Source organism: Pristiophorus japonicus, chromosome 9, assembly GCF_044704955.1.
Source record: "Pristiophorus japonicus isolate sPriJap1 chromosome 9, sPriJap1.hap1, whole genome shotgun sequence".
NCBI lineage: Eukaryota > Metazoa > Chordata > Chondrichthyes > Pristiophoridae > Pristiophorus > Pristiophorus japonicus.
Genome location: NC_091985.1, coordinates 155,486,755 through 155,510,442, shown reverse-complemented (window position 1 = coordinate 155,510,442; position 23,688 = coordinate 155,486,755). Strand labels below are relative to the sequence as shown.

Genomic DNA, 23,688 nt, shown 5'->3' with positions numbered 1-23,688 from the left:
CCAAGTCAGGATGGCGTGTAACCTAGAGGCAAATATGCAGGTGGTAATGTTTCCATGCACCTGCTACCCTTGTCCTTCTAGCTGGTAGTGATCATGGGTTTGGGAGGTGCTGCCGAAGAAGCTTTGGTGAGTTGCTGCAGTGCATCATGTAGATGGTACACACTGCGGTCACGGTGCAACGGAAGTGGAGGGAGTGAATGTTGAAGGTGGTGGATGGGGTGCCAATCAAGTGGGCTGCTTTGTCCTGGATGGTGTCGAGCTTCTTGAGTGTTGTTGGAGCTGCACTCATCCAGGCAAGTGGAGAGTATTCCATCACACTCCTGACTTGTGCCTTGTAGATGGTGGATAGGTTTTGGAGAGTCAGGAGGTGAGACACTCGCCGCAGAATACCCAGCCAAAATGTACAAGCTACATTGGATCCTTTAACAAACACATGGATGGGACTTGGGAGGGGGGGGCAGAGAGGAGAACAAGGGCCACCATCAACACCCACTCCCCTCACTGTGTCTCGAGCCGATAGCATTATCCTGATGCTCATTTGTGACTCAAACAATCTGCACATTAACCCAACTGGTTCACCAATCTATTTTTAGGGAAGGAAATCTTCTGTCCTTACCAGGTCTGGCCTATATGTGACTCCAGTCTCACACCAATGTGGTTGACTCTTAACTAGCCTCTGCAGTAAACCACTCAGTTACTCAGGGCAAGTAGGGTTGGACAATAAATGCCAGCCATGCCCACATCCAGAGAATGATTTTTTTTTTTAAATAGCTTGGCCCAGGTAATTCAACAGAAATATGTAAAACATGTGCTCGATATTCAAACCTCTTCCTAACTTCACAAAATGCTACAAGTAAATCTGACACCATCAGCAGAAGACACAAGCGTAAAAAGATGCTCCGAAACATTAGATAAGGAATGTGTTTATTTTCTGCATCTCATCATTTGAAAAAAAAAAATCAGACAATTCAAAATCAAAAGGTAGAAATGTGCAGATCTTACAAGAGACTTGGTCCAACTTATTCGGGAAATATCAGGAAAACATCAACAGCTTTAAGGTAGGAGTTGCGGATCAGATTATTGGAGAATGTCGACCACTCCCACATTTGAAATCATAAATAAATAACCAGGCTACTAAGAGCAACTTCCACACCACAGTCAGTTATTGTGTTAGACTTTGTCAAACATAGACTGGGCTCATAACGGCCCACAGACACTACAGTGCAGGATTACACTGGCCAGCTTTATCCAAGACCGACTCTTCTCTCACTCCTCCGTCCTGTTCCACTCTGCACAAATCACATCGGCACAGATTCTGTGTTTTCTTATTAATTCAGCAGCTATTAAAGGATTTTAAAAAATTGTACACAAAGAGCCAAGAGACCCCATCTTCCAGACCCGAATGTTGGTTTTAACCAAATCCCCTTCGAAAGGCAACTCATCAGTGCTGAGCTCGCCGGGAAGGAGTTTCCGTATGTGGTTTTGGTAAGCTGGGGATGGTGATGTGACGGGAGCGAGATCAGTTGTGTCCTGGCCGATATTAGGAAAAAGTCGTGTGCCTGCCACCATGGCAAGACCATCTCATCAATCCCCAAAGACAATGGCTCCCTTTACGGGAAGCTGGAGAGGGTGCACCCCAAACATGTTAAGTAACTAAAGGCCAGCCAACTGTGTCCAGGAGCGAGTTGGTCTGAATCGGAATACCTGGTGCAAGGAGCAACACACACAGTTCCAATTTTAAGACATTATTTTACTGCAGAAACAGTGTTTAAAGGTGGTCCGAATATTCAGTTATCAGAGTGCACAAAAAAAGACTTCACTACACAAATATATCACAAAAATTAGGAATTAACAAAACAAAGCTCTACAATTAATGAAATCCATTCATGTCAAATAGGTACAACATGATTATGTTTATTTGAAATTTCAGGGGTTGAAATAAGGAAGTAACTTCCGCCAAGAACCCAATATTGGGACCAACAAGTGCTAAAGTATCTCTAAGGGTCGCAGATTATTTAATAGTTCCTGAAAGCTGCAACCTTCAAGTATAAAGTTATAACCCAGCTGTGAAATGCTATATCAGTGTTTTATCTTACTGGACTGGGGGGTTTATAAAACGTGGGTTGTGGGGAATAGTAACTACTCACATCGAGGGTTTGCCCCGAACAATAATTAAATAACTTCTGAATATTCAAAGGTGACAATTTGTGGATTTTTAAACTACTGCAGAATGAGTACAAGTTTTCCAGCCGACACACTATTTTGAAAAGAACCTATAACATGTGAATCAGCCACTGTCATTCCTTGCCTGGTCTTGCAAATGTCATTGCGGCATCTTCGACTAAACTACGATCCACTCTAGTTATATTTTATTTTTGATTGTTTACCACACAGTTCTAAGGAAAGAGGGTCACCATCACCAATTATTATTGCTAATTCTACCTGACTAGTTTTATTCATTACCGTTGTGCTTCTGAGTTCTGGAAGTTAAAATCATTTATTTCAAGCTCTGGGAGATTTATCTTCGACAGGGAGAGAAATTTCTTCTCTTTGTTCCATTTACACGGCTCTTTTTCTACACCACTCTATGTCTAATTAGGGCAGAAACGAGTACATTCTATTGCAGAAGGTTCTGCAGCATTGCTGTGGCATATGTGGGCCTGGCCTGCTTGCTCTCGATGGCATTGCGCAGATACGTCACTCCGCCACAGCGCTCCCACACCTCCTCGAACTGCCGTGGAAGGATCTCAGCTCCCCGCTTCCGAGTCAGCCCTGTCTCCTCCAGGCTCAGCTCGCACATCTCCATGTCATCCTTACCTAAAATACAAATCGGGAGGGCTCAAGGAAATACACGGCAAGAAGCCTTTCCTTCTGCTGCAGAAATACCAACAACTTGTATCTATATAGCGCCTTTAACATAGTGAAACATCCCAAGGCGCTTCACGGGAGTATTATGAGACAAAAAATTTGACACCGAGCCGCATAAGGAGAAATTAGGGCAGGTGACCAAAAGCTTGGTCAAAGAGGTAGGTTTTAAGGAGCTTCTTAAAGGAGGCAAAAGACGTGTTGGCAGCGATTTCCAGAGCTTAGGGCCCAGGCAACAGAAGGCACGGCCACCAATGGTTGAACGATTAGAATCAGGAATGCTCAAGAGGGCAGAATTAGAGAAGGGCAGAATTAGAGGAGCGCAGACATCTCGGGGAGGTTGCGGGGCTAGAGGAGATTACAGAGATAGGGAGGGGCGAGGCCACAGAGGGATTTGAAAATAAGGATGAGAGTTTTGAAATCAAGGTGTTGCTTAACCAGGAACCAATGTAGGACAGCAAGCACAGGGTGAGCGGGACTTGGTGCGAGTTAGGACACGAGCTGCCGAGTTTTGAATCACCTCAAGTTTACGTAGGGTAGAATGTGGGAGGCCAGCCAAGAGTGCGTTGGAATACATGCATGGATGAGGGCTTCAGCAGCTGAGGCAAGGGCAGAGATGGGCGATGTTACAGAGATGGAAATAGGTGGTCTTAAGTTATGTTTAAGTTATGCGCGTTCAGAAGCTCATTTCAGGGTTAAATATGACACCAAGGTTGCAAACAGTGTGGTTCAGCCTCAGACAGACGTTAGGGAGCGAATGGAGCCAGTGGCTAGGGATCGGCAAGTTCCCATAAACTGCAAGTGGGATTAGGTTGGATAGCATTTTTCCAACCGATGCAGACACGAGTCGAATGGCCTCCTTCTGTGCCCTAGATCTCTATGATGCTGTGAAAATCTGACACCGAGCTACATAAGCAGACGACGAAAAGCTTGGTCAGAGATAGTCTTAAAGGAGCTTTTTAAAGGTGGAGAGAGAAGTGGAGGGGTTAAAGGTGAAAGGAAGGTGAGATAAAAGGAACACATAGGGTGAGGGGGAGGGGGAAAAAGAGCCTGCTGTTAGGACCTGGGTCCTATTTTAATGTTTCCCTGATAAACGTGTCAAGTGGATTTGTGTGAGGTTTTACTGCAGAGATATTAAGTGCCAGAGCTGGAATAGATTACGTTTGTTCATACAGTTTACAGCAAGACATGACCGAGGGGTTAGAGAGGGCTCTGTCCGCAGTGCACCTACCAGCTACTAGCAGTATGGGTGCTTTGTCCGGATGCAGTTCCATCTGCCGGGCAATCCATGGCCCATCAAAATGGGCATACCACCAGCCTTTTTTCTTGTTCTGGGGCTCCTTGTACTGATCAGCGGGGCGGATGAAGGGGATACGGAAATAGCGCTGCGTGCGATTCTGAGCAATCTCCTGTTGCCGAGCTTGTAGCTGGGGGGGATTCTGCTGAGCTATCAGAAATCAATAAAAACACTTCATAAAAAGATGGATCGGACACAGACTTCAGAACTAAACCTGCAGCTGTAACCAAAGGCTGGCCCTAAATCCTAAATAATGTAGGCTGTGAATATAGGACTTCACGGCCCTCTTAGAAACATAGAAAATAGGAGCAGTAGGCGGCCATTCGGCCCATTCAATATGATCATGGCCGATCCTCTAATCTCAACATCATATTCCCGCTCCTAATCCCACAATACTGACTGTATGTTTTTCAAAAAGCTGTACTTAACAACTTGACATTTCACAGCGCCCTTAATGCAGAAAAACCGTCCCAAGCTGTTTCACGTATAACCAGGAAAGAGTGGACACCAATAACTGGTAAGACCACCTATTGTTTTCCACTCGTGTCAGCCAATGGCTCAGTGGGTAACACACTCGCCTGAGTCAGAAGGTTGTGGGTTCAAATCCCACTCCAGGAACTTGAGCACATAAATCTAGGCTGACACTCCAGTGCAGTGCTGAGGGACTGATGCACTGTCGGAGGTGGCGTCTTTCAGATTAGACATTAAACTGAGGCCCCATCTACCCTCTAAGGTGGATGTAAAAACATCCCATGGCACTATTTTGAAGAAGAGCAGGGGAGTTATCCCCGGTGTCCTGGCCAATATTTATCCCTCAATCAATGTCACTAAAACAGATAATCTGGTCATAATCACATTGCTGTTCTTGGGAGCTTGCTGTGTGCAAATTGGCTGCTGTGTTTCCCACATTACAACAGTAACTACACTCCAAAAGTACTTCATTGAGACATCCAGTGGTCGTGAAAGGCGCTATATAAATGCAAGTCTTTCTTTCTTTACAGGTAAAGTTTGTAAGAAAGGAAAAAGACTCGCATTTATATAGCACCTTTCATGATCTCAGGATGTCCCAAAGTGCTTTACAGTGAATTAAACTCTGGCAAAGTGTAGTCGCTGTTGTAATGTAGGAAACATGGCAGCCAAATAGTGTACACAGCAAGCTCCCACAAACACCAATGTGATATGACCTGATAATCTGTTTTTTAAAAAAAACTGAGGATTGAGAGATAAATCTTGGCCAGGACGCCAGGGAGAACACCCCTGATATAGACCCAAAGTGTCAGCACTGAGGGGACGTAGGGAAGTAAACAGAGTGGGGAGCCCAGTACCAGGGGAGAGGAGCAGGTCTTGAAGCAAGATGTACAAATCAGTGATCAAACAGGCACTTGTGTGAATGCAACACAATGCACAGATACATTCAGATCTCCCACCACCGCCATGTTGATTTTTCAGCCACTCTTGTTCTTACCATAGTCGGTGATGGATTTTGGAACCCGTTGCTCTGTCTCTGTGTTGCGCTTTTTGTTCTTGGACTTCCAGGCGTGATAAACCTTCAGTCGCCGGTGGAACTCCTCCCTGCAGGCTGCCAGCAGTTCGATATCTGCAGTAACACAACACCATTGAATACAGTCGGGTTCTTCAAGGAAGGACTGGAGCGTTTCCCCCCCCCCCCCCCCCCCCTCCCTCCAGTGGATCCCTCATTCTTCACTGAAAGCCCACCAAGAAGATTTTTCTTCTTGTTCGCTTCCAAAAAATGAGATAATTAGAAAGTAATTTCCCCAAAAGGAGGGGTGAGAAAGTTCTTTCATATCTCTCTCTCAGCTGGCCTAACATAAGAAATAGCAGGAGTAGGCCATTGGCCCCTCGAGCCTGCTCCGTCATTCAATAAGATCATGGCTGATCTGATCATGGACTCAACTCCACTTCCCTGCCCGCTCCCCATAACCCTTCACTCCCTTATCACTCAGAAATCTGTCTAACTCCACCTTAAATACATTCAATGGCCCAGCCTCCACAGCTCTCTGGGGCAGAGAAAACCACAGATTTACAACCCCCTGAGAAAAGAAATTCCTCCTCGTCTCAGTTCTAAAATGGGCGGCCCCTTACTCTGAAACTATGCCCCCTAGTTCTGCTTACATAGTAATGTCAACAAAACCAGTTTCCTGCTCACCCTCTCAGCCAAGAACACTTTGTGGTTGGGATGTGGGAGGATAATAAGATACAGAAAGATAATAAATAAGCAACATGGTTGTGGCAATCAGCAGGGCTCCTCCTCCCACCCCTCTCCAGTTTATCCATTCCCCCTCTGAAGGCAGCAACACTTGCTTGAGAAGTGGCCAGCCTGTGTCACTTTGTCCAAGGGTCTATCCTCTATCTGTGAGCCCAGGCCTTGTATGTGGGGAAAGCTGTTTAAGCATGGGGGACTCTCTCAGTAGAGCATCACCATGTCCTCGCCTGATAACCACATCCACACACTTTCCCGAAGAGTGCAGTCAAGAGCAGGAAGCTTGTGTTTTATTCTGTGTCTAATTCGGTTCTTTGCAGCCGGGGCGGGATTCCGCACCGGGCACAGGAAGTCCCGCCTCGCCTACCGTCCCCAAAACGGGGCGTCACCGAATTTCGACCCCTAGGTTGTTATTTTCTTTGTGTGACATATTGCATAAAGTGCAAGCTGATAACATCACAGAGGAAACAAGGCATTTGGGACCTGAGTGAAGAAGGCAAGCAAGTACTGAAAGAGAAATAAAGATTGGATTGAGAGAGAGAGAGAGAGAGAGAGAGAGAGAGAGAGAGAGAGAGAGAGAGAGAGAAAGAAAAGTAAAAAGAAATACATTTTACATTTAAAAAATCTCATTCAGCAACACCTGAAGGAATGAGAGCTTGTTTGCCGGTAATTAACACTTATCACGTCATGAAAAGGGTAAGTGGTGGAGGAGCGGCGAAAGATCGTAACGTGGAAAAATATTCCAAGGGACCTCCCAGCAGTGTAATCACACAAAAACATACGTCGCGGCAAAGACGGAGGTATCAGGAAGGGTGACTAAAAGATTGGTTGAAGTGGGCCTCAAAGGAGGAAAGGGTGATGGTGAGGCGGAGCAGTTTAGGGAGGAAATTCCAGTGTACAGATCGTTAACGGCTGAAGGCGCGGCCACCAATGTGGGGCGCAGCGAGTTGTGGCGGATGCATAAGAGGCCAGGGTCAGAGGAACGGAGAGTTTGGAGGTGGGGCGGGGGGCATTTACAGGGCTGGAGGAGATTACAGAGATGGGGAAAGGCGAAGCCATGAAGGGATTTAAACACAAGGATAAGAATTTTAAATTTGAGACATCAAGGGATTGCGAGCATAGGGTTGACGGGTGAGCAGGACGTGAGTACGGCTAGCAGAGTTTTAGATGAGCTCTAGTTTATAGAGAATGGCCACCAGACCACAGGACTAGTTGGGTCTTGAGGGGACAAAAGCACGGATGAGGGTTTCAGCACAAGATAAGTTGCAGCAAAGGTGGAAGTGGGTAGTATTTGTGGTGGAGAGTGTATGGGGTGGGACGTTCCGCTCAGATGCTGAGATTGTGAACAGTCTGGTTCGTCCCGAGACAATGAGGTGGAGGGGAATGAAATCAGTGCCTGGGATACAGCATTTATGGCCTGGTCAAAGACAATCACTTCAGGATTTCCCAATGTTTAACCCAAGGAAATTGAGGCTCATCCGAGATGGGATGTTGGAAAAGCCATCCGACAATGCAAAGTCGATGGAGGTTGTCAAGAACGAGCTGGGGGTCACCAGCATACCTGTGGAGCCTGACCCCGTACTGCGATGAGGTCACCAAGGTGTATCAACTAGATGAGGAACAGGAGGGAGGGTCAAAGACAAATCCTTTGGGGACCCGGGAGGCAACAGGACGGGGTGGGAAGAGAAGCCATTGCAGAAGTATAATGGAGCATAATGTTGGAAAATGTGAGGTTATGCACTTTGACAGAAAAAAAATCAAAGAGCAAGTTATTATTTAAATGGAGAAAAATTGCAAAGTGCTGCAGTAGAAACATAGAAACATAGAAAATAGGTGCAGGAGTAGGCCATTCGGCCCTTCGAGCCTGCACCACCATTCAATGAGTTCATGGCTGAACATGCAACTTCAGTACCCCATTCCTGCTTTCTCGCCACACCCCTTGATCCCCCTAGTAGTAAGGACTACATATAACTCCTTTTTGAATATATTTAGTGAATTGGCCTCAACAATTTTATGTGGCAGAGAATTCCACAGGTTCACCCCTCTCATTCTTCTGAACTCCAGTGAATACAAGCTCAGTTGATCCAGTCTTTCTTGATAGGTCAGTTCCGCCATCCCGTGAATCAGTCTGGTGAACCTTCGCTGCACTCCCTCAATAGCAAGAATGTCCTTCCTCAAGTTAGGAGACCAAAACTGTACACAATACTCCAGGTGTGGCCTCACCAAGGCCCTGTACATCTGTAGCAACACCTCCCTGCCCCTGTACTCAAATCCCCTCGCTATGAAGGCCAACATGCCATTTGCTTTCTTAACCGCCTGTTGTACCTGCATGCCAACCTTCAATGACTGATGTACCATGACACCCAGGTCTCGTTGCACCTCCCCTTTTCCTAATCTGTCACCATTCAGATAATAGTCCGTCTCTCTGTTTTTACCACCAAAGTGGATAACCTCACATTTATCCACATTATACTTCATCTGCCATGCATTTGCCCACTCACCTAACCTATCCAAGTCACTCTGCAGCCTCATAGCATCCTCCTCGCAGCTCACACTGCCACCCAACTTAGTGTCATCCGCAAATTTGGAGATATTACATTTAATCCCCTCGTCCAAATCATTAATGTACAATGTAAACAGCTGGGGCCCCAGCACAGAACCTTGCGGTACCCCACTAGTCACTGCCTGCCATTCTGAAAAGTACCCATTTACTCCTACTCTTTGCTTCCTGTCTGCCAACCAGTTCTCAATAAAGTGTCAGCACACTACCCCCAATCCCATGTGCTTTAACTTTGCACATTAATTTCTTGTGCGAGACCTTGTTGAAAGCCTTCTGAAAGTCGAAATATACCAAATCAACTGGTTCTCCCTTTTCCACTCTACTGGAAACATCCTCAAAAAATTCCAGAAGATTTGTCAAGCATGATTTTCCTTTCACAAATCCATGCTGACTTGGACCCATCATGTCACCTCTTTCCAAATGCGCTGCTATGACATCCTCAATAATTGATTCCATCATTTTACCCACTACTGATGTCAGGCTGTTCCCTGTTTTCTCTCTCCCTCCTTTTTTAAAAAGTGGGGTTACATTGGCTACCCTCCACTCGATAGGAACTGATCCAGAGTCAATGGAATGTTGGAAAATGACTGTCAATGCATCTGCTATTTCCAAGGCTACCTCCTGAAGTACTCTGGGATGCAGACCATCAGGCCCTGGGGATTTATCGGCCTTCAATCCCATCAATTTCCCCAACACAATTTCCCGACTAATAATGATTTCCCTCAGTTCCTCCTTCTTACTAGACCCTCTGACCCCTTTTATATCCGGAAGATTGTTTGTGTCCTCCTTAGTGAATACCGAACCAAAGTACTTGTTCAATTGGTCTGCCATTTCTTTGTTCCCCGTTATGACTTCCACTGATTCTGACTGCAAGGGGACCTACGTTTGTCTTTACTAACCTTTTTCTCTTTACATATCTATAGAAACTTTTGCAGTCCGTCTTAATGTTCCCTGCAAGCTTCCTCTCGTACTCTATTTTCCCTGCCCTAATCAAACCCTTTGTCCTCCTCTGCTGAGTTCTAAATTTCTCCCAGTCCCCAGGTTCACTGCTATTTCTGGCCAATTTGTATGCCACTTCCTTGGCTTTAATACTAACCCTGATTTCCCTTGATAGCCACAGTTGAGCCACCTTCCCTTTTTTATTTTTACGTCAGACAGGGATGTACAATTGTTGTAGTTCATCCATGCGGTCTCTAAATGTCTGCCATTGCCCATCCAGTGTCAAATCCTTAAGTATCATTCGCCAATCTATCCTAGCCAATTCACGCCTCATACCTTCAAAGTTACCCTTCTTTAAGTTCTGGACCATGGTCTCTGAATTAACTGTTTCATTCTCCATCCTAATGTACAGCAGGTCCTGGGGGTACTTGTGCATGAAACACAAAAGGTTAGTATGCAGGTACAGCAAGTGATCAGGAAGGCCAATGGAATCTTGGCCTTTATTGCAAAGGAACTGGAGTATAAAAGCAAGGAAGTCTTGCTACAGTTTATACAGGGTATTGGTGGGGCCACACCTGTATACTGCGTGCAGTTTTGGTTTCCATATTTACGAAAGGATATACTTGCTTTGGAGGAAGTTCAGAGAAGGTTCACTAGGTTGATTCCAGAGATGAGGGGGTTGATTTATGAGGAAAGGTTGATTAGGTTGGGCCTCTACTCATTGGAATTCAGAAGAATGAGAGGTGACCTTATCGAAAGTTTATGAGGGGACTTGACAGGGTGGATGCAGAGAGGATGTTTCCACTGATGGGGGTGACTAGAACTAGCAGGCATTATTTTAGAATAAGGAGCCGCCCATTTAAAACTGAGATGAGGAGGAATTTCTTCTCTGGGGGTTGTAAATCTGTGGAAGCTGGGTCAGTAAATATAAGAGATAGAGATAGACAGTTTCTTAACCGATAAGGGAACAAGGGGTTATGGGGTGGGGAAGTGGAGCTGAGTCCATGTTAGGATCAGCCATGATCGTACTGAATGGCAGAGCAGGCTCGAAGGGCTGTATGGCCTACTCCTGCTCCTATTTCTTATGTTCTTATAGAAATGCTCTGGCTATGGTTGGATAGTTAAGAGTGGAACCAAGCGAGGGCAGTCTCACTCAGCCAGAAAATGCGGAAAAGGAGTTGGTAAAGGATGGCGTGGTCAACTGTGTCAAAGGCTGCAGAGAGAAGGAGGAGAAGGAGGATGGATATAATGCACCTCATGTCATTTGTGACTTTGGTTGGGGCTGTTTTCAGGGACAGAAACCTGATTGGAGAGACTGAAACACGGGGTTAGCATTTCGGTTTTCAGCGAAAAAGGTTGGTTAACGCCAAAATTACCATTTTCGCTTCGCTACCGTTTTTAGGCCCAATTTTTGGCCCTTTAATTTGCGCAGCGGTAAAAATCGGCATTGCACGAGGATTCGCGGCGCAAACCGCAAAGTTCGGCAACTTTAGTCCGAGGCCGATAGTGCTGCGAGAGGGGCCTTGGGAGGGAGGAAACACATGAGCAAAAAATTGCAAAAAACAAACAAAAACAAACATTCACAAAACCTTTACCTACTAAATCGCTGAAAAAAGAATTTAAAAATAAAAACGTCAACTTACCTTTTTTTTTCCCCCAGGTCTTCAGACTTACTACTGCTGGCAGGGCTGCACCACAGGTTTGACCCTGTCGGTATTCTGGGTGCAGAATAGGGGTCCTGAGAGCGTCAAAAATCGATCGCAAACGCTATTTCACCGGCGGTACGTGAAGTGCCGCCACAAAAAGGTACCATGAAGGACCCGCCGACCAGGTTTCGCCGCGGAGAGTCAAATCGCGGTGAAAACCCGATCACAGAGTCGTCAAAATTCTAGCCCATGGAGTTATGGGAAAGGTGGGCACGGATTTGGGAGGCAACATATAGAAGGCCTTTCGAGAGAAAAAGGGAGGTTGGAGCTGGGGTGGTAGTTTGCAAAGACACAGAGGTCGAAGGTGGGGTTTTTGAGGTGCTGGGATGACGACACCGTTGTTGAAAGCGAGGAACAGGATCAGGAAGAGAAGGTGGATGGTCAGCATTTTAGTGGGAATAGATTTAAGGGAGTAGGAGATGCGTCCCATGGACATGTGAGCTTGGTGAGGGCATGAGGGTAAATAGGTGGCCGGGGCCATTGGAGGGAGCAACGTGCTGCGACCCGGCCCGGAAATCAGCGTGGTCCCGGCCTGCAAGACCATCAGCAGGCCGGGGCCATTGGAGGGAGCAGCGTGCGGTGGTATACCACTGCAGGGAGCAGCGCGTGCTGCTGCAGGAGGGCGATGGCTACGAAGGCAGGTCGCTGATTGCAGTGCGGGCAGGCACAGCAGGAGGGGCGAAGGAGCGCCAAAAATCCGCAGAGGGAAGTGACCGGAGCCCAAGAGAGGCGTGAATCTGGGGCCCAGGGACAGCACTGCGATGTGCGCGCGCGCTCGGTCTGTGTAGCAGAGCACGTCTCCAGTTAGTCTTGAGTAATCCTTGCCACTGGACCAAAACCTAGCTCTGTCAAGCCCATGTGGTGGCTGATGTGCAACAGCCACCACACATTAAAAAAATCCATGCGCAGGCATCTTCCACCCTTCAACATGTAGTTCGGGACCTGGAATATTAGGTCTTTCATTGAAACGCCTGTGAACTCATCCCTTTTTGGCATGGAAGCAAGTCATCCTAGTTTCGAGGGACTGCCTATGATGATGATGATAGGGGAGAAACTGGAGAAAGACAAGTTTGGGTCGAGGGGTGTCTGTGGGAGTGATGAAGATGTCCATGAGCTCATCACATCTGTTGCTGGAGGTGAAGGCAGGTTGGGGACAGGTGAATGGAGTTTAAGGAGATGGTTGGCGGCAGAGAAAAGAAGCTGGGGTTATCTTTGCTCACCGGGACAATCCTCGAACAGTGTACGGATTTGGCAGAGGGGAATGTGTCCCCAATAGCACTTGATGTGATCCAGCTAGACCTTGTGATGAATGGCTAAACCAGTTGTGCGCCAGACACCCTCAAGGCACTTGATGAAGCAAAGATGGGGGTCATACCAGGGAGCTCGACCAGAAAAAGAGCGTAAAGGCATCAATGGTGGACATGATTACGGTGCAACCGGGAGGGCGCTGAGCACCTCGAGTCTCATAGGCAAGAGCATGCAGAGATCAAGTGCAGGCAGCGGAAGGAGCGTGCGGCAAACCAGTCCCACCCACCCTTTCCCTCAACGGCTATCTGTCCCACCTGTGACAGAGACTTGTTCTCGTATTGGACTGTTCAGCCACCTAAGGACTCAGTTCAAGAGTGGAAGCAAGTCTTCCTCGATTCCAAGGGACTGCCATTGATGATGGGTTAAGAACCAGCGGGTGCATCCTTATTGTGGCAAGTGGAAGGCCAAAGGCTAGGTTAGTTGGGATTTAGAAAGTGCAGTTCTACAAGATTTGGGAGAAGAGTTCTTTTCCAGGGTTGGACACAGCAGGAAGTGAGGTATTAAGGGAGTGGGTGGAAGTGAGTGGTGAGGGATACCAGGATATGGTCACAGATGGCCTGGTCAGCGATTGAGACAATTGGAAGAGAGGCCATGGGAGATAACAAAATTGTGGGGGACCTGTAATTATAGGTAGGAGAGTTTATATGGAGGGAGGGGTTTAAGGAGGACAGAAGGCAAGTAAATTCAGAAGTGAGGGCAAAGAGATCCAAGATGAAGATTAAAATCGCTGAGGATTACTGCTTAACTGTGCAAACAGACCTGCTTTTTATTTGTGAATCTGAGAACATTCCTTTGTGGACATTAATAAAATCTAGAGTTATGAACAGGTCCGTTCTAGCTCGCGATGTTCCACACGTTGTTTCATAGAAATTTACAGCACGGAAGGAGGCCATTCCAGCCCATCGTGTCTGTGCCGGCCGACCAAGAGCTATCCAGCCTAATCCCACATTCCAGCTCTAGGTCCGAAGTCCTGTAGGTTACAACACTTCAAGTGCACATCCTAGTACCTTTTAAATGTGGTGAGGGTTTCTGCCTCTATCACCCTTTCGGCAGTGAGTTACAGACCCCCACCGCCTTCTGGGTGAAGGAATTTCCTCTCAAATCCCCTCTAAATCTCCTACAAATTACTTTAAATCTATGCCCCCTGGTGGTTTACCCCTCTGCTAAGGGAAATAGGTCCTTCCTATCCACTCTATCTAGGCCCCTCATAATTTTATACACCTCAACAAGGTCTCCCCTCAACCTCCTCTGTTCTAAAGAAAACCCCAGCCTATCCAATCTTTCCTTGTTGTTAAAATTCTCCAGTCCAAGCAACATCCTCGTAAATCTCCTCTGTACCCTCTCTAGTGCAATCATGTCCTTCCTTTAACTGCGCGCAGTACTCTAGCTGTGGCCTAACTAATGTTTTATACAGTTCAAGCATAACCTCCTTTGCTCTTGTATTCTACATCTTGGCTAATAAAGGCAATTATTTTGTGTGCCTTCTTAACCACCTGCTACCTTCAGGGATCTGTAGACATGCACTCCAAGGTCCCTTTGTTCCTCTACACCGCTGTGTCCTACCATTTAATGTGTTTCCCTTTGCCTTGTTAGCCCTCCCCAAATGCATTACCTCACACTTCTCCGGATTGAATTCCATTTGCCACTGTTCTGCCCACCTGACCAGTTGATTTGATAATCTTCCTGCAGTCTACCGCTTTCTTCTTCATTATCAACCACACAGCCGATTTTAGTATCATCTGCAAACTTCTTAATTCAAGTCTAAATCATTGATATATACCACAAAAACCAAGGGACCTAGTACTGAGCCCTGCAGAACCTCACTGGAAACAGCCTTCCAGTCACAAAAACACCCATCAACCATTACCTTTTGCTTCCTGCCTCTGAGCCAATTGTTTGGCTTGGCTTTCTCTCGCTCTCTCTGCTTTGGAGATTGGTGACCAGCGCACACCAAACCTTCTCGCTTCTGCATATGATCATTGCATCAGACCTCAAATGACCTGCACATCCTACCGCACCGCATCATCCAACCACACTCTCCTTTGCCTGACCTTTGATCCATTACCATTAACAGTTTCAGACAAACACCACCAACTGTGATTCCTGAATAATATGCCCACTGTATGTTATTTTTCACCCTGGATGACTGAATCAGCCCATGCTCAAGCCATGCCCCAGTTACTATATTTTCAGTTGACTAAATGACATTCCATTGCACATTGATACAGCATATGATCCTCTTTGTAACACAGCAACTCTTAAAATCCATTTATTGCAACTGCGTTGATATTAAATGAATAGAAAGACACGATTCTATCTCTAGGTGGACTCCACTCTCCAAAGTGAAAACCCACGCAGGGTTTGAATAGACTTGTGCCATGAATTGAAGCCTGCAGGACAATGTTATCAGACTGAGTGGCTTCTTACCACAGGAGGTGTTGATGACATCACGTAGTTCAGCGTATTTCCATTTGCCAAGATCATATTTCTTCGTACCAGCAGCAGCCTTGGTAGCCTGGACTTGAGGGCTTCTGTTGATAAGAGGAAGGGCAGTGAGACAACTTGGCAGAGAAGACAACCTAGCACCACCACAAACAGTGGGGGAAAGGTTTGATTCAGTTCAAGTGCAGTGTTCATACACCATGCAATAATAAAACAACAAACTATCTGGAAAGAAAGACTTGCATTTACATAGCGCCTTTCACGACCACCTGACGTCTCAAAGCGCTTTACAGCCAATGAAATACTTTGGAGTGTAATCACTGTTGTAATGTGGGGAATGCGGCGGCCAATTTGCACACAGCAAGCTCCCACAAACAGCAATATGATAATGACCAGATAATCTGTTTTTGTTACGTTGATTGAGAGATAAATATTAGCCAGGACACCGGAGATAACTCACCTGCTCTTCTTCAAAATAGTGCTGTGGGATCTTTTACGTCCACCTGAGGGGGCAGACGGGGCCTCAGTTTAACGTCTCATCTGACAGACGGCACCTCCAACAATGCAGCACTCCCTTCACCACTGCACTGCAGTGTCAGCCTAGATTTGTGTGCTCAAGTTCCTGGAGTGGGACTTGAACCCACAACCCTCAGAGGCGACTGTGCTACAGCACCAAAGTGAGCTGAGCACCTACACTCACTTTGCCCCAAATTGAGTTCCCACTCCTTTAAGAAAATAAATCTTCGATTGAAGTTCTGTATTGAAAAAAAGCTAATAATTCCACTTGAAAGGGAGCAAATTCAATTGCAACTTTCAAAAGGGAATTGGATATGTACTTGAAAGTGAAAAAATATGGCTATGGGGCAAGAGCAGGGGCATGAGACTAATTAGATTGCTCTTTCAAAAAGCCGGCACAGGCACAAAGGGCATGTACTGTAAGATTCTATGAATTCATTGGATGAAACAGCAGAGGCTCACGACTCAAATTCCGACTCATTGTCAGTAGCTGAAGATGGGGCAATCTCTGAAGAAGGGGTCAGCTGCTCCAGTGAGAAAGATCAGATCCAGCAACATTTGGAACTATTAGGAATCTAGGGCAGTAGCTGGTTGCAGAGAAATATGAATTCTTTAATGGCAAAAACAACTCGAGCTGCTGTAGGAAATCTTTGGGAATGAGTCTTACATATTTCAGATCCTCTTGTCACAAACTACAAACTATCCCATCTCGGAGTGTACTGATTGTTCAACAGTCTGTCCCCATCCACACAATCCATCCAGGCAAATCAAGGGCTCAAGCTCCCGTCCAAAAGGACAATGGTGTTGTGCACAGGATGTTGTATTAGCTGGAAAATTAGTTTCACACTTTACAAAAAAAATGCAAGCAGTTCGCAAAATGCTTTTCAGGAAAGAACACTTTTTAAAAAAAGTTAACCTACCAGCTATTAATGTCTTTTAAACACAAAGCTTAAGTGGTCCAACCGCACACCTCAGTGTCCTATTCAAGTAACTGTCGGCAGCAGTGCGCCAGCACAGCCTTCGGTCGCCTGAGGAAGAGGATGTTTGAAGACCAAGATCTCAACCCCGTCACTAAGCTCATGGTCGACAGATCAGTAGTGATACCCGCCCTCCTATATGCTTCAGAGACATGGACTATGTACAGCAGGCACCTCAACGCACTGGAGAAGTACCACCAACGCTGCCTCCGCAAAATCCTGCAAATCTACTGGCAGGATAGGTGCACCAATGTCAGTGTTCTCTCTCAGGCCAATATCCCCAGCATCGAAGCACTGACCACGCTCGACCAGCTCCGACAGACGGGCCACATTGTCCGCATGCCTGCTACAAGACTCACGAAGCAAGCACTCTACTCTGAGTTACGTCACGGCAGACGAGTCCCAGGAGGGCAGAGAAATCGCATCAAGGGCACCCTCAAATCCTCCCTGAAAAAATATAACACCCCCACCAACTCTTGGGAATCCCTGGCTCAAAGTGGAGGAGAAGCATCCGAGAAGGTGCCGAACACTTCGAGTCTCTTCGCCGGGAGCACGCAGAAGCCAAATACAAACAGCGGAAGGAGCGTACGACAAACCAAGCACCTCACCCATCCGTCCCTCCAACCACCACCTGCCCCACCTGTGACAGAGTCTGTAGGTCCCGCATTGGTCTCATTAGTCAGCTTAGAACTCATTAGTGTGGAAGCAAGTCATCCTCGACTCTGGAGGGCTGCCTAAGAGACAGCAGTATAAAGCTGTACAACTAATGTACTGTTCAGTAATGTTACATCTTCACTTTCCACCAAAAGCCCCAACCCAAGAACTACCCCAATTATAGTGTTTGGCAAATTTAAATTTAACGTGAAATTATGCGCAGATCTTCAGTATGTGATTCTTCGATGAGCTGTTGATATTTCAATGCACATTTTAAGCAGCAATTTGTTACCTACCTAGCCAGATAATCTGACATTTCTTTGGCCATTTCTTCCCTGTAACATAAACAAGATTGCGTATCAGTAATCGGTTGAGCGTATTAATACACTTCTGAAAAAGTACTCAAGACAGGAAGCCAGACGTGCATTTAGCTTATTGATAACATTTAGTAAGACACAGAGGCGAAAGACAATAATTCACGCGTACAGACGGCTCAGAGAACTCCTGTCCACGCATGCTGTGAATCAAGAAACTGGAAAACCCGCATAGCGGCAGAAAAGACGACCTTGGAAAGCTGAAGGGAAGCTTATAGCAGAGTTCTTAGTATTTTCGCAGCATCTTAACAAGGTGTAGCAGTGGTATAACAAATGGCATATCCCTTCTGTGGAGCAGCTATCCCAAGTGGCACACAACTACCCTTCAATGCTTAGACCAGTGTCAGCTTTTACATCTTGTGTGTACCTAGCTGTAAATCTGGAAGGAATGCAAAAAAAGTATTGTGGCACGGGGAACAAAGATTACACTATAACTTCAGTGTTACAATGACATTTGTAGGTTTATAAAAAAAAAATGTGAGAACATGTCTTGGATGCAACCAATTCAGTCTTTATGGCCTAGGATTTCAGTCGGTCGGAAAACACCTTTGAGAGCAAGTACCCCCTTCTTAAAAAACAAACCACCCTCCAAAATGGGAGTTTGAGAGACAGACGAAACAAGCAAACAAGTTACAACAGAATTTCTGTTGAGAAAAAACGTTTAGTAAATAGAGAAAACATTAAATAGGAAGAAACAAAATTCAAGGTTTTTAAAAAAAAACTAATTCGGAAAACAAAAATGAACTGGATGCAGAAAAAAGGTCAGCAGGGCAAAGGGGAGGCGAGGGGTTTTATTTTTAGCATTTATTTTGCAAGTTTCTGAATGGTATATAGAGTAATAAAGATACTCCTGAAATGTGAAAAGTTTTAGGATTGTAACAGTAGTGCATCAGTATCTGAGTGAATACTTACATAACAGTTAGCTGAAGGAGATGGTTGGTTCCCGGGAATCAACCAGCAGTGTAAGGAGTAATAGAGGAGATTGAACTTGGAAACCAAACCCATTGTGCTGGTCCATAAATTGGTAAAAGAGTGCCACACAAGCATCCCTGAGAGTCGAATAATTCTACAACATTCTTTTGCCCAGATTATGTTTTATTATTTTTACAGTCTTTGGATAACAATATTTAAATGTGGAGTGCTTGCCATTAATTTGGAGAGAGAACAGTTCATGTTGCTCATTGCTCCTTTCAGCTGGCTAGGATTGCATCAACACATATATATGTTCTTACTGTTGAGCCCATACTTCATTTAATGAGACGGCGTTTGTTTAGATGGCCTACATACTGATATTTTATAATCATGACTAGTCAGTCTCCTGTTGCACATGGGGAAGTGAAAAGCAAGTGAAATCTTCAGGTGAAATGAATTAAGAGGGCAGGGGGGATAATTCGACCAGGATGCACAGACATAATTCAATGCTTATTTTTAAAGTCATACATTCTATCCTTATTCTGATATTTCTATAATAATTGCTTATGTCCACATTGATGAAGAAAAGTGCCTCTGTAAACTTGTGACCCTGCCTGTAATTATAGCCTCCTGCCAGTGGTGGTGCTGCAGCACCCGAATGTCCGGCTGTAATTATAGGCCGACAAGTCTGTATCGGCAGTTTCCATTATAAATGTGGACATGGAACAATTTGACAGACAAGATTTTTATTATAAAGCAAACAACTAGTATTTTTTTTTTTAAAAACATAAAACAGAGATCAAAACTGTCACTTTAATTCTCCACTCCCATTCTGACCTCGACCTCCTACACTGTTCCAATGAAGCTCAACGCAAGCTCGAGGAACAGCACCTCATCTTTCATTTAGGCACTTTACAGCCTTCTGGACTCAACATCAAGTTCAACAATTTCAGACCATAACCTCTGCCCCTATTTTTTCTTTCCTTTTTTTTTAAAAAACAACCCACCCCCTCCTTTTTTCTCTCTTTCCCACGGCAGTTGGTGATGATTCCACCATTCACATCCCATCGAGACTCATCTTTTGTTTCCTAACTTGTGCCATTACCATCTCATTTTTGCCCATCATTCCTTTTGTCCCTCTAATCTCTCCTGCCTTCCGCCCTGTCACAGACCTTCCCTTTTGTTCTTTCCTCCCCTCCCCCTTTTCACTGCCCCGACACTTCCTTAAAAATATGTTACATCTCAAACTTTTCCAGTTCTGACGAAGGGACATTAACCTGAAATGTTAACTCTTGTTTCTCTCTCCACAGATGCTGCCTGACCTACTGAGTATTCCCAACCATTTTCTGTTTCACACGTGGTTTCAAGTTCAATTTTACTCTGGGCAGGTCAAAGGTGTGCAAATTGGCTCCTTGGTCACGTGTTCATGAATAAATATCCACAAGGTACTGCATTGGTGCAACCAAGTGTCAAGAAGTGGAGCCATCGGGGACAATTGGAGCAAGGGAGCCATGAGAACCCATGAGAAAAATATCTGAGGCAAGACATTCTCTCCTCCCCCTCTATTGGTTGTACCTATGCGATACAGCATGAAGCAGGTAACATCAGGATAGAAATAAATATGATCCAGTTTCCGGGATGGAAGATAAAACATTGAGGGGGCAATGTGGACTCTGTGGTGTTCAATGATTTTGTCCGACCTCGCTTAAACCAAATGTAATTAATAGCCATTTTTTAAACTTTTTTGTTGCGACTATTTATTTCTATGGTATTCCTGGTCACCAAAGTGAAAGCTATCAGTGCTCAAGAAAGGAAAACTTTCCATTTCAGATGTCAGAATCAACCAGTCCCAAGGTCAGGTAGAACAGGCCGATGCAGAGTAAAGCTTCCTTCAATTGGCCTCAATAACATACCTCAGCCCAACCCTCATCGGAGCAACGCCTACTCAAACTGGTGTGATACTAGAGTCAAGGACTATGGGGAGCGGGCAGGAAAGTGGAGTCGAGGCAAGATCAGATCAGCCATGATCTTATTGAATGGTGGAGCAGGCTCGAGGGGCCAAATGGCCTACTCCTGCTCCTATTTCTTATGTTCTTATTATACTTCTCCATTTCTCACACCAACAGTTACCTTGCAGCCTCACAGACTGACAATTTAGTGCCAGCTACCGCATCATCATCATAGGCGGTCCCTCGAACGAGGATGACTTGCTTCCACGAGTTCATAGATGTTTCAATGAAGGACTCAATGTTCCAGTCCTGAACTCCAATTGAGGGGGTGGAAGATGCCTGTGCGTGGATTTTTTTAACACGTGGTGACCGTTGCACATCAGCCACCACATGGGCTTGACAGAACTAGGCCTTTATCCAGTGGCAAGGGTTGAACCAGGACGACTGGTGCCCCGCTCTGCTGCACAGACCTAGTGCACACATACCGCAATATATGTACATATTGGCCACGCTCACTGGGAGCTGGATGGAACCCACCCAAACTCTCAACCAGGAGATAATGCACCAGTCTGGGCTGGAGACTCGAGAGTTATAAACCATTGCCATTCCCACTGATACAGGAAGCAAACAGGAACAACCGTTACAGACAAGCAAGAATCAAAAGTGTTGCACTGGAACAGTCAGATTAAGAATACTGAAGCGTAGTTTTAAACTGTGTGCGCTTTTTATTTTTAAGCGAAAAGGAAAAGCGGGGAGACAAATGTACCATCACCGTTATCATTGACAACAACATCCCCATCACCAATACCCAATAGTGCGAGTTAAACAAAATGAAATAACAGAAAACTCATACATTGTCATTTTGGATTCTGGTCCACCAGATCTGGAAATAGAACAGACTTTAATTAGATTCTGCTCGGTACACAAGCCTCACACCTTCCCACAAGCAGACAGCTCACGGTAACGCTGCACATGTAATTTATTGGGAGTTATATTGATTTTATTTCTTCAGATTAAAAATCTCAGAATTCATGCAAAAATCATTATGATTAGAAAGTCTCTCATCATAAAATCATTTTGATTAATTAATTTAGTCTAATTCTTTGTCTGGGAACCCTTGTGTGGGAATTCTACAATTAGTGTGGTACAATCAATATGCAAAATGTGAGATTTAATAAGATAGAAATGCGGGGTACATATCCATACTTAGCGGCCACTGCAACCGGATGGACGTGTTTAACTTCAACACTGTGAAAGAGAAGATATTTATGATTAAGCTTCCAGCATGAACAGCAAGAGGGATTGGGAGACAAAAACAATAGGGGGTGGGGATTTAAAAAAATTTTCAACCCCCTACCTCTTAATTCCTGCGTCCATTGGAGATTCATCAGCGATGAGCTCAGACTCGCTGCGAGCGATCCTCATGGCGAGCTCCCTGTCACGCCGCTCCTGTTCCAGCAGTGCCTGCTTGTGGCTTTCCTCCTCCCGCTCTGTGGCGAGCTGAGCCTCCAGTTCAGCCTGGCAAACCACAAAGGTGCTCAGTTACATCAGAACATAGGAAATAGGAGCAGGAGTCAGCCACATGGCCTCTCGAGCTTGCTCCGCCATCCAATAAGATCATGGCTGATCTGATCTTGGCCTCAACTCCACTTCCCTGCCCGCTCCCCATAACCCTCGACTCCCTTATCACTCAAAAATCTGTCTATCTCCACCTTAAACATATTCAATGACCCAGCCTCCACAGCTCTTTGGGGCAGAGAATTCCAAAGACTCACCACCCTCAGAAGAAATTCCTCCTCATTTCCGTTTTAAATGGGCGACCCCTTATTCTGAGACTATGCTCCCTAGTTCTAGATTCCCCCACAAGGGGAAACAGCCTCTCTGCATCTATCCTGTCAAGCCCCCTCAGTATCTTATTTGTTTCAATAAAATCACCTCTCAAGTCTTCTAAACTCCAAGGAATATAGGCCCAACTTGCTCAACCTTTCTTCATAAGACAACACCTTAATCTCAGGAATCAACCTCGTGAACCTTCTCTGAACTGCCTCCAGTGCAAGTATGTCCCTCCTTAAATAAGGAGACCAAAACTGTATGCAGTACTCTAAGTGTGGTCTCACCAACACCCTGTACAGTTGTAGCAGGACTTCGCTACTTTTAATTTTAGACCATTCAAACGGAGGCGACTATTTGGTTAGCTCTTGATAATGGCCGAGTTACGCAATGCCGTTACCGACGAGCAAACAACAAAGAAAATGGGCAATAAGCTCCTGAACATGGAAAGAGATCATTAGTTTGGAGCCTTTATTATTGACCATATCCACAAGGATAGTTTGCCAGACCAGCATCCTTAAAGGTCTAACGGAAAGCAAATTCGCTCCTCATTTCTAACTGACAATGGACCAACTTTGTCCATTGCACCATCGGAGCAGGCCGGGGTGGAGGCATACCACTCCAGGGAGCAGCACGTGCTGGAGCAGGAGAGCAACGGCAGTGAAAAGGGACGTCACCAAGATCCAGGTCGGTGATTGCAGCGTGGGCAGATACAGCAGGAGCAGTGAGAGATTGTAGAGGGATGTGATCGGGGCCCAGAAGAGGCGAGGGCCCAGGGGCAGCACGGGCCAGCCCACACTGTGATATGTGTGCGCACTAGGTCCGTGCAGCAGAGCAGGTCTCCAGTCGTCTTGGGTAATCCTTGCCACTGGAACAAGACCTAGTTCTGTCAAGCCCATGTGGTGGCTGGCGTGCAACGGCCACCCCACGTTAAAAAAATCTATGCACAGGCATCTTCCACCCTTCAAAATTTAGTTCAGGACCTGGAATTTTAGGTCCTTCATTGAAATACCTGTGAACTTCTTGACGTGGAAGCAAGTCATCCTCGACTCGAGGGACTGCCTATGATTTAGGTGTCAAGAGTTGTTCCTTCAACATTAGAACTAAGGACACAAAAATGTCTCAACGTTGTTGGAGC

At 45.7% G+C, this 23,688-nt stretch overlaps 1 protein-coding gene across 4 annotated transcripts in view; it reads right to left on the bottom strand.

The window, feature by feature from the left end:
- Positions 1–923: 923 nt before the first annotated feature.
- The window catches only part of myo6a (myosin VIa), a 265,925-nt gene continuing 243,160 nt past the window's right edge, over positions 924–23,688 (bottom strand). For 3 of the 4 annotated variants that reach the window (XM_070889988.1, XM_070889986.1, XM_070889989.1), the window contains exons 28-35: positions 22,078–22,238; positions 21,927–21,968; positions 21,574–21,603; positions 17,782–17,820; positions 15,324–15,427; positions 5,628–5,759; positions 4,097–4,312; positions 924–2,817 (exon numbers count right to left, since the gene is read on the bottom strand). In XM_070889988.1, coding sequence (XP_070746089.1) covers positions 2,618–2,817; positions 4,097–4,312; positions 5,628–5,759; positions 15,324–15,427; positions 17,782–17,820; positions 21,574–21,603; positions 21,927–21,968; positions 22,078–22,238 — 924 coding nt within the window. In that variant the 3' untranslated portion in view covers positions 924–2,617. The remainder of the gene's footprint in view (positions 2,818–4,096; positions 4,313–5,627; positions 5,760–15,323; positions 15,428–17,781; positions 17,821–21,573; positions 21,604–21,926; positions 21,969–22,077; positions 22,239–23,688) is intronic. The other variant, XM_070889990.1, reaches the window with a different exon arrangement.